Genomic DNA, 12204 nt, shown 5'->3' with positions numbered 1-12204 from the left:
AACAGCATTTACACACATCATACGATATAATTAAATCTTTGGATGGGGTTTCTCTTCATCACTAATGATTAAGACATCAATTAGAACCAAAAACATCTTAGTTGGAAACCAGCTAATTTATTTATAAATATAATAATATTGTTAATATCTAAATTTGAGTAGAAAGCTACTGAAGAGACTGTGCATTAAGTAACATCACCAAATATAACTTATGTCTCATTGCCTAATGAATTAGTGTGCATCCACCTATCATGTAAATACACTTTCCATCACTCAACTACTATCGTCCCTTGGTTTAAAATATGGATATATACAACAAGCACTGCATTTTATATGTAAAATTATCATTCATTTTTTTTGCTAAGCTCTCCAAAAAGTTGACAGCTAGCTTAGTTCATTTACATCGCTAAGTGAGCCACATAAAATTCTTCAGAAGAAATCGCAATTCGTCTCTTTTAGCAAAGCATTTCAGAAATTGTTAAAGAGAAGTTTGTAAGCCCATAGCATAACATAGGACTGGGGAAGTGAGAAAACTCAAACAGCAAAAGACAGAATATACAAGAAGTGGGCCTTCTATCCTTTGATCATATCTTCAGTTTCCCAAAGGGCCCTTTGCATTTAATTTCTTTTCTTTTTTCTTTTAATTTTTGGTTTTTTAGATTAAAGAAAAAAGGGTAGCAATTCAGGTCAATATACGTGCATTGCCATACTTTCATGTTTTAAACATATATCTCAACTTCACCAAGATTTTAGGTTCGGATCCCCTCGTCTGTTGAACCCCATGAATGATGTAAAAAAATAGAATAATTACAAAAATAGTATTTAAATTTATTAGGATTTGATAATAAAGTATTTAAATTTATAAGAGCATTTAGCAGGTTAGCAACAGGTCAGTGTGCTAAAATAATTACAATCTTATTTTGACAAATGTAAGCACCATTATTCCGTGAAAAAAAGTAGTAAAATGCACTTGCTGATGGACTGACTCTTCTGATTTGGCTTTCAATCTCGTGAGGGCAAAATGGGTACATGAGATTGCTCAGATATTGTCCCATTTGGCAGGTCCAGCACCCCTTTGATAGTAACCCCATCAAGAATGAAGACCCACTTGTTTGTAGCTGAAAGCCTGACTTTTGATGACGTTGGGGTCCACATAGGCAAATACCAGAAGACAACACCAGTCCACTTCAGGACCCGAAAACGACCCAACCTTGCCCACTGACCCGATTGTAGGGTCAAAACACATCAAGTGGTTAAAAATTTCCCATAAAAAAGGCAGCCGGGCCCCACAGACCTAAACTGAGAAAGCTGAAGTAAGTGGGGGCCATGGGCCTTTGATGATGTTCTTCTCTTCCAATGGGCCCAAATCATCCATTATTAATATTACTTGATTGTACAAAGAAAGGCAAGCTGTTGTCAAGCTGCCTACAGTATGTCGGGTCTGCCAACCTGTCGGGTATAGGACACTTATGATAAATGTGGGCCCGATTCTTTTACGACCTTAGGTCATTTTCAAGCCCAAACTACATTAAATGCTTTTCCAAGATTTTGTTTTACCAACATGGTGTGTTCAATTAGTACGAACAGAGCCCATTAACATCCAGCCCGTTCACAAATCCACGGCTCAACTAGAAAGAATTGCCAGATCCCAAAAAATAAAGAGACAATGATTCATTTGAGCACTAATTTCCGATAAGATGGACTTTGGATTTGAGCCCAATGATTCATCATAGAACACAGGTGGTACAAAGCACGTACAAAAATAAATTAGAGAAGCAACCAGGGTGAAGCATTAACAAGGAGGTTTTGAGAGACAGAAATATATGCATGATAAGAACTTAAGCACCGCCAATAACAGAGAGATCGTTAGTAATGCTGTAGCTAAAAGTGGTCCATAATACAATGATCTCAAGACTCCATGGATACAATTACTCATTCAAGGGAAATCTTTGCTAATATGGAAATACAATAGGATTGTATCAACTATATGGTAGCAAAGTAGGGGCAGCACAATTTCAGCCTCGCAAAATGGAATATAATAGGGGATCCGCATGGATCAAAGGTGTTTGAAGCACAACCATCATTCACACTGCAGCAATAATGACTCTTGCTATCTACTAGCTAGCTTAGACCTCGATGTTAAATTTCAACACACTAAAATGCTATATACAGTGAAATACCAAAATCTGGAGACAAACAATGATTCAGATATTCATTTTCACAATTGCATACACCAGAGACCCCCACATAAACTGGTAAAGTAAAAAACAGGTCAAGAAGTAGAAGTGCTTTTAAGCAAAGAAGTGTAAATCAAATCATAAGCTGATACCAATACTCTTTCTTCAATTGATCATGTTTGTTTAAACTGCCTAACTATAAAACTCCTCCTACAAGCAATCTCTTCTCTGTCACAGAATTGAACACTTCAGAAATCAAAACTAACCATGTCAGTAAGCAGTTAGATGAAGTTTATCTTACTACTAGTAATTAAGTATGCTAAGATTCACTTTCTTTCACATGGATCAGTGATTTAAACCCACTTATATGCAGCTATCATATTACTGAAGCCTTGGTGGTCAAAATACATGAATGTCTTCACTCGTCATCTGCATTTCTTAGAACGTTGAAACCAACCAATGTAACCCTGCAAATAGGGTTTTACTATCAGATTAGAGAGACAGAGAAAGAGGGAGCGAAATCCTTCTTCAGGGAGGAAGATAATTACCATCATTAATTTAAGTGATACAAAAAGTTCCTCCATCTTAAATGAAGCAAAAGTTGTATCTTATTTTTGCTGATATATAAATAGATATGATAGTTTTAAAACTAGAATGAGAAAATAATCTCCTGTTCAAACCTCAAGCGTAAACCTAGAAAAATAACATGCCTCCACAAGACTGATCCTTTAGACCACATTAGTTACATGAGGTTCTCCAAGTAAGAGTTCAAAACAGTTCGTAAGCAGTCATAGTTATTCAACAAGAACGATGTTATATGAAAGAAGACTCCCTCCTTGCTAACCAGCATGTTTAAGCATACAACTATGTTATATGCTACAGTGGTCTTACTTCTAAAACGTTGAGCACTGAAGAACTAAATATGCATACCACTCATATTTTAGGTATGCAAGTGTCAATTACTGCCTCTGTGAAAACAATACTCATCCTTGATGTTGAACTTAACATATTATTTCCAACTCTCTTTTCTATATGTTGGTATATTATTTTTGTATGTGGTTGCCATTTCACTTGACCCATATTATGTTATTGATGGAAGAAAATGCACAACTATCTACAGTATATGCATGCTGACTAGCGTGCCATAGTTTTAATAATACTGGTTGATGTCTTAGGCTGAAAGATAAGTCCAAATTTCAAATATCAAATACCTGAATTAGTTCAGACATGCATATGTATATGTAGATGAACAAGGTGCAATTGATGAAATTCAATGCTGTGATTGAATTTTACTAGCAACGCATATAAGCCTGTATATGAACATAAAGAAGAAAATAGAGGAAATGAAAAAAGATTTCTGAAGTACTTGAAACCAGCAACTATTTTTGCTTCCCTTTAAAGAATTTAAAACCTAAAAAGCACAAATTAGAGGGAACTTCACATGATCTAGCACTAACCTATTTTAAAGTGCAGAAAAAATTCCATATCCGGGAAAGATTAGAATGAAGTTTCTAGAATACGTGAAAAGAAGAACGATAGTCTAATCCTTCAGATCTGTAAATTGATAAGGTGCCTGCAATAATTCTATGCCCAAACATAATGGAAAAACCTTGATTAGACCAAACCGACAAGTGAAAGATATCTCTTACACCAAATGTGGAAACAACAAAGAAATGAGAGCTGTCAAAAAAGAAACATAAATTATGTACTAAGGGCTGAACAAACCTGAACATCAGAATGATGAAGAAGGTCAAGTAGATACCAAGCTTGATTATCCTATACTTCTTCTCATAGTTAATATTTCTGAAAACTTCAGTGACATCAATAAGATGCTCCCGTTTCCAAAACCTGAATTTCAAAATAGAACAGCCACATTTCAGGTACAATATCGCAAGAATAGAAAGCTCAAAGAAGAAACAACAGAGGTCACAATGGGCTAAGAAGTCGGCATATTTTTTCACTTGTACACCTGTTTCTACCAGTTAAACTCACTGAAAAGTGAATGATCATATCATTTCAACACAGCTTGTAACAACATCAACTGAAAAAAAGACAATAGCCATTCAGCGAGCTAAATATTGCTAGTCATCAATTTCCCAAATGTATAGTATCATCTCGTTGTTGAAAATAGACTTTGGTATTCAGTGTGAGCACTAATTAATAATTATCATAAAAAGAGAGTTAAACTTACCGCATGAAATGGTAGCAAGTAAGGGGAAGTGCCAAGAGAAACATGAGCCAGTGACGTGTCAAGAGGAAAAGAATGCAGATAAACCCTTGCAAAACAAACTCAGGCATAACCCACTGGTTAATGGTAGCTGTTGCTTCAAAAAGATTCATGTGGTCAGCTTCCAAGTCAGTTAAGCACAAAAGCTGCAGCATAAAATCACTTGTTAGCTACGACGCATCAATTAGATACTAGAAACAAAATATAATCCCCCCGGACAATGTTGGAGGCGCAGTAAATTCCAGAGTCAAATTATACTTACCATAAATATGCAATTACTATCAGAGTAGCATATACCGAGATAAACACGCATAACACGAAACAAACATATATTCAAAAAGCACTACAAAAATACTTGATCCATATCCAAGTTACATTATTAGGTTTCTGTTGAAAATTATCCATAAATTGTACATATTCTACATTTTCCTAGCTACTTATAGCAGCAGCGCCACAGCGATCTACAATTTATAAAGTAACAACAGTCTATGATATAAAAATAATCGTAGATGTGAAATCAAATATTAATTCCATAAATAGGGAACTTAAAAGACACAAAAAGTATGTAACTATGTAAATTTATCAGTCCATTGTTTGGATGACGAAAAAGCGAATAAAAAAAAAAGAAAAAAGAAAAATCAGATGCTAAAACTTCGGAACTCTGTTTTCGTCACATTTTCCTGTGCTTTTATTTTCTCATGAACCAAACAAGAAAAGAAATAATAGTAATAATAATGAAAATGATAAAAGAAAAAAGTACCTCATGGAAGACCATAGCGAGAAGGCCAAAGTGAAGGAGTAAAGAGAGAACAGTGAAAATCAAGTCCCACACCATTTTCTGGTTTTTGAAGTAAACCAGAGAGAGTGGAGAAATAAAAAGCGCGAGTAGCGTCTTTTTCTTTATATTATTTCTGATGTTTTTTGTAAAACGCCAAAAAGAAAAAAAAAAAAAAGGAGGCAGAGAGAAATGGCGTGAGAAAATGCGTCAACAAGGAAAACTCGCATAAACGAATGGACATGTAACCTGACCAATAACAAACAGACACGTAAATATACTCAAATAATAGTCAAGGCTTTTTTAGTAGCAGTTATACTAGCAAGACTAGTAATACTAGTGTACTAGCACCGCCTTAACGAGGAAAATTTGACCTGTTGAGTCTACAAAATTTATTATTTACTCTTTTTTTTTTCTGGTCTTTTTAACAATCTTTTTTCTTAATTTGATGCTAATAAATTATTATTATTGTTATTCACAATATCAAGATAAATTATTAATTATTCCATCAGATGTTGGTGCTTTATGCAATTCTAAAACAAAAATGCCATAAAAGAAATTTCTTTCAGTAAGTATCTTAATTTTAATAAAAGTATTTTTTTATTATGTAAACTCTTAAAAAAATATATTATTTTTCAGAGATTTTTTTAAATATTTGTGATGATTTTTTAGTTGTATTTTTGTTGTTTTTCTAATTATTTTTTATTGTTTACCAAAAATTAATAGAAGATTAAAATTATAAAAACTAGAAAAATAAAAAAAATAATATGTTTAGTATTTTAATACAGTAAAAAGACACGTTAAATTTGACAAAAAATGAAAGAAAAAAAAATATTGAGTATTTTCTTTTTATTATTTTTTCTGAAAAAAAGTTACAACGGAGGACTTGCCATAAAAGGGCCCTTAGGGGTGTAGTGGATTGATCAGCTTAGCTGTAGGGCTCTACCGAAAATACGGCAACAAACATAGGCACACAAATATTGGTGTGTGGAGTCCCACTCCAATATTTTGTGAACAAACTCACTCCCCTTTCAAACATTTTATCTAAAAAGAAAAAAGCTTAATTTTTTAATTTAATCGAAGTTTCGCATTAATTTCAAAAGAATAAAGTATAATTAATTCTTCCTGTTTTCTATTATTTTAATTATAAGTACTTTTAAATTTCAAAATTAGAGATGCATTTTTTTATAATAAAAATATTACTTCATCCAATATCTTTTTTGACTTAATATAAAATATACAATACAAATATTATTTCATTCTGAATATAAGCAAAGTATGAGGCAAAAACTAATTTTATTTTCATATACTAAATTATAATTAAATTATTTAAGACTTTAATTATCAATAAACAGTCTTTCTCTCTCTTTCTCTCTCTCTCTCTCTCTATATATATATATATATATATATATATAAAAGCAAGGCTTTCAACTTACTTATAGAATTTTTTACAAAAATTATATTAAATTTACAATTCTAATAAATAGATTAAAAATTTTACAATAATTCTTATGCTGATAAATGAAGAAAATAATTTAAAGTAATTAAATGGTTAATTGTTAAATTATAGAACATTTAATACTAATTAATATATATCTTTCTAGATAATTAATGCATCTTTTTAATATTCATAAAATTAGTATTTCTTTTTATATATTCTTAAGCTCACTATAGCTTAAAGAAATAACTTAAAAATTATAGAAAAATTCTCGTGAAGAGAGAGAAAGCAAGTTGATTGCAGGTGATTTATTTTAATAATATTAAAATTTATATATTGACTAAAATTAAATAGTTTCACATTCTATATATGATTTGTGAAAATAAATTTATATATATTATAAGCGAGTTAATAATAAAAAAGCCACGTCCTACATTTACTGATAAAAATACTATTATAGCATAGTTTCTAAATGTCAAATGAAAATAATATATTACATATATAGATATTTAATTTTTCTAAATATTAATTTATTATAATAAATATATATTATTAACTAAAATAATTTTAATTAGTTAAATATTATTAAATATTTTGATGAATAAATAGTTTAAAATTCATACATATATCAAGTAATAAAGTATAAATAAAAAGAAGCGCATGTAAAATAATCAGATTTGATTAAAAATAAGAATAAAAAGAATTTCAATGTTTCATTTAACTTGATTTAAAATACAATAAAAATAGTATTACATTGTGAATAAAAGTGTTTAGGATATATAATGTAAAGAAAAATGTAACGACTCCACCTGTGGGCCCATGACCGACTCTAGGGAATGGGTAGGCGTAAGGCTACCGAATCCCGTAGTAAGCCTGACACTCACTAACTCAATCAAATCTCATCTCAAATTAATATTATTAAAGCCACAAATTATCTTAACATTAAATCTTACACAACTGAATCGGTTTGCCAGAAGAACTAGGCAAGACCCGAAACTTAAAAAATTTACAACTGATACATCTACTATTACTGCTGCGGAGGATCTAAGATTTACCAATTTATATACCAAATCAAATACATCATCCAATGATGAAGGAGTCGGATTACTGAATAAGAGTCGCGGGAAGACTAACAGTCACGCATCTGAAAAAAAAAATTGAGACTGTCAGTCTCGATAGTGAGTTAAAATCAAATAATCTAGAGACTATTGCAGTCTTCACAGAAAATATTAATCATTCGAATCAGTATATCAACCATGTACGTAAATACAACTCATATTATAATCATGCCATAATAAATAAATAAACATATACTTTTACTTTTACGGGACAAGTGGCTCAGTAGAACCCTAACTCCAAATTCTAGTAGCCTTTTGGCTCTCTTAATCCAATAAGACTGGCGCTTAGAGAGCAATGCTCGACCAGGGACCTTACTTCCAGTCTGGTCACTTAAGTATCCAAATATGCCGGCTCCCAGAGAGCAATGCTCGACCAGGGACCTTACCTCCGGCAATTTACTCAAATCAGCCCGGAGAGCCATGCTCGACCAGGGCAAAACTCATAACAATCTTATTACCGCAATTTACTCGAATCAGCCCAGAGAGCCATGCTCGACCAGGGTGAACTCATAAAAATCTTATTACCTGTCCATGATCATTACCGGTGCGCACGCGGTCCTGATGTAACCCATCAAGCGGCATGTTCTACAAGGCCACATTTCCCAAATCGCAATCATCACATTTAATAAATATCATTGTCTAATTAAATCATCCAACACATTATCAAAATAAAGATTAAAAATTTAGGACAAAGCAACATGCAATTTGTGAGGAAAAATAATAATGTTTGTATTATTATAACATTACTAATAATAATATTTATATTATTTTCAATAATTAATAATCAAGTGAAATTATTTACGTTGCGATACTAATAACCATATTAATCATAAACTTCCAAAATAGCATATTAAATTCAGATTTAGCAATAGTGCAACGATTAAGTGATTTTAACTCACAAGTTTGGCGACCTCCTAACTCTGCTCCGGTGCCTCGGTTGGGGCGAGCCAAACAGACAGATCATCTAATCACGGAAAATAATTTATTAATTACGCTGAACAATTACAATTGACCCTAGGTCTAGACTCCTAGGTTTGACTGTCTAAAAATCTCGACTCGGGAAAATTCTACCGAAATTCCGGCAGAACCTTCCCTACAATACGGACATTTACCCCCCGTAAAAACGGGTCCAGGACCTGCCAGAAAAACACTTCAAATATCCAAGAATTCAAACAACGGGAGTCGGGTCCCCAGACTTCACTATTTTTCCGACTCCGCCACACAGCACAAAACACGAGGCAGGCAAACCGACAGACAAACATATTTTGACTCACAAACATCATCCAATACTCAACATAAACCAATAGTAAAATTAAATCAAAGAATTCTAAAATTACGGGCCAGAGAAAATTACCAAGACGCTCGATCGCTCAGTCGACTCGCCTCCGGCCGCCGGAGTCCGAACACACCATCGGACTCTGAACGACGCACTGATGACGATCCCCGCTTCTGATTTTCTGATCTGACACCCAATCATCCGGAGATATTTGCGGACGATCTCGACCGTCGATTTGCAAACGAAGCTCGATCGCCACAAAACTGGTGCCATTGCGAAGCTTGAGCTGAGGAGAGTCGGAATATGCCCTCCGATCATCCATCCTCCGCCGGAGCTCGCTGGAAAGTCAAAAAATACGGCTGCCATCACTTCGCCGGAACTCTCTTCTCCGACCACCAAAACCGACGCCGCTGCCGCCAAAAGGAAGCTCTTTCGAGGGGAGCCGATCGCCACCAAGATCGGCCAGAAAGGCTGCTGGAAACAACCAGAACGGCCTTCCAAGCCGCTGCCCCTCTTTTTTTTCTCTCTGCTTCGCCATCCTCACGCGCCCCAGATGGACGACGCCGCCTCTTCCTTCCTCTTCCCGACGTCTCCCTCTCTCTCCCTGCTTCTCTCTCCCTTTTCTTCTTTCAATATCGATATTTGACCCCTGAACTTTTCCTTATTACAATTTGGTCCCTTAACGTTCTCAATTACTTACAATTTCATCGTTCAGAATTTCAATTTAACCCCTAAAATTTTCTTTATCCTTCCAATTAAGCTCTTGACTAATTAATTTGGGCCAAATTAGAATTATTAAAATACACAATTACATAAATACTCCTGACCAACATATTTATTTATAAAAATATCAAACTCACAAATTTCCATTAAAACCTCATATTAATGAAATTATACTTAATTAATTTCTTAAAAATTCAAACTAATAAGATATAGAAAGAATGACTCCTTTATTAGTTTAATATTAAAATTTAAAATTTACATTTAAATCATTGCAACTAGACCAAATAAAGATAAAATAAAATTAATTTAAATAAAAACTCATTATTAATATAATTATTATTAAATATAAAATTTCGGGTATTACAAAAAGAAAAACTTTATTCATCCTTCGCACCTTGGAATATAGAATAGACACTTTTGAATCCCCTCTTTCGATTAGTAGGGGACTCCTTAGCTTAGCATTAATCCCATTATCTTCTCTGTCGCGGATTCGTCTTCTTTAAAGTAAAGAAAGAATTTCAAAAGAGGAATCATAAAAGTTCAATAATATAACTTATTTTTCTATAATTATTGGAGTATTTAATAATAAATGAATTAAAATATACTATTAAATGATGATTAATGAAGAGCTATATAATGGTTAATAAAGAGTTATCTAATTTATTTATTTAAATTTTCTTAATAATAAGATTAAATTCATCAAAATATAAACAAATTTATAAGAGAGAGAAAGCAAGTTGAAAACCTTGCTTTCATATATATATATGGAATTAAAATTACTTATTAATTAAATTAATGTTAAAATATAATATTAATACAATTTCCTATTTTTTTTAAATACTATATTTTAGGAGGAAATTTTTTATATAGGTTTAGTATATGTAAAATAATTAATAAAAAATGACACATATGTATGAGTATTTAACATTTTAGTATTGAATGATTGACCCATACTTCATCATTTAAAACTAATAAATACGAGTCAATCAGCTATCAATTTGACTTATAAGTGAGAACATGCACCAAGGCTAAGTAAGAATTTTCATCTTTTAAGATAAAAGTTATTTTAATAAAAATAATGTAATATGATATTTTAGAACAAAAATTATTGCTTAGTTAGAATAATATTAATCCAATCTTTTATCTTCCAAAGAAAAAAAAAAGAAGAAGAAATTTAGACCAAAACTTCTACTTTTGTTAAGAAAATTTATAAAACGAGGTTAAAAGTAATTAGATATACAATATGAGTAGGTTGAGAAAAAAGATGAAGAATTTGTTAAGAAAAACGTGCTTTGTCTGGTGTCTTGATTCTAATTTTATTTTATCTTTTTTTACAATAATATTAAGGTGCTTTTACTTGTCATGAACTGCCAGATAACTGAAATGGATGTTAATAGAAATAGAAGTGCCGAAACATGGACTTTAAATAGCCATAGTTAATGATGATCCTTATATTAATGAAGTATAAGTTTATAAAACAACAATATTTTATTCCTAAAGAAAGATAATCTACTTTACTATTAACGATTTTAAAATTATGACGACTAATGTTCATATTATGTACTCTAGTATTTACTCGCTTATTTAGATCAGACTATCACATGCCTACAAACTTTTGTCTTATTCATCCTCAACTTATTGAAAAGAGCTATGTTTTAATATAATTTGTAATATCTATAATTGAATTATATGAGATATTTTTTATTTTAACCCCGATAGTCCTATAGTTTATTTCATCCTCCAATTTGAAAACTTTCTAAAGTCGGGCATTCTCAAATTTTTTTAAACTAAACACATTTAAATTTTAAATTCTCATAATTTTTAAGCTAAACTACTAAAAGGTGTTTTATCTAATTAGTTCTAACTTTAGTGTATGCTTCAGTTATTTTTTACTCTAGTTTAATATGCAATTTCATTTATTCATGCATCCACATATTCTACAGTGCTATCCTTACTTCAATATCATACTGCCTTCACTTATTGTTAGATCTGTTCAAATTTCAGGCTAAATCGGGCTTGGTCGGATGTAAAGTTTCTAAATCTAGATTCAAGCCCGGCTCGGCTATATAGGCCTAAAATTTTAGCCTAGTCGTCTCGTCATACAAAATATATAATATTTTTCTTATAATTTTCGAGTTGGGTCAAGTTTATTGGAAGAGCCTTAAAGAAATACATTTCAAAATCCGTCTAATAAATAAACTTTTATGAGTTTGGGCTTAACATAAAAAGGAGGTATCCAAATCCAAAAAAATTTGAGCGGGCTTAAACGAATAGAGCTGATACCCAAGTTCATGAATATGTCTACTGAACGATTTTTTTTGCTAGACTGCCACATTATATGCCGACAAAATTTAAGGATAAAATAAAATTATCGTCTAATATTTTACAATTTTAGCTGTTTTCATCAAAATTTCAGGAATTAATCAAAATTTTCAAAAATCCTATAAACTTGGACTGTTTCAACTATTGG

At 31.9% G+C, this 12204-nt stretch overlaps 1 protein-coding gene across 2 annotated transcripts; it reads right to left on the bottom strand.

Moving 5' to 3' along the window:
- Positions 1-2304: 2304 nt before the first annotated feature.
- On the bottom strand, positions 2305-5410 carry LOC8261796 (protein cornichon homolog 1). 2 transcript variants are annotated; one of them, XR_007214466.1, is made up of 5 exons: positions 5165-5410; positions 4369-4550; positions 3903-4025; positions 3635-3761; positions 2305-2644 (listed from the first exon to the last, which is right to left on the bottom strand). XR_007214466.1 is itself a non-coding variant. In XM_015728406.3 (4 exons), exons 1-4 carry the CDS (start codon positions 5237-5239, stop codon positions 2596-2598), a joined length of 429 nt encoding a protein of 142 aa, XP_015583892.1. In that variant the 5' UTR covers positions 5240-5404; the 3' UTR covers positions 2305-2595. The 2 variants fall into 2 exon arrangements, 1 of the variants encoding a protein (XP_015583892.1); XM_015728406.3 differs by lacking the exon at positions 3635-3761 and having other exon boundaries at positions 5165-5404.
- Between the last annotated feature and the right edge of the window lie 6794 nt (positions 5411-12204).

The sequence above is a fragment of the Ricinus communis genome, chromosome 10 (assembly GCF_019578655.1).
Source record: "Ricinus communis isolate WT05 ecotype wild-type chromosome 10, ASM1957865v1, whole genome shotgun sequence".
Lineage (NCBI taxonomy): Eukaryota > Viridiplantae > Streptophyta > Magnoliopsida > Malpighiales > Euphorbiaceae > Ricinus > Ricinus communis.
Note: the sequence above shows the minus strand (reverse complement) of the source record. Positions and strands in the feature narration are given on the sequence as shown.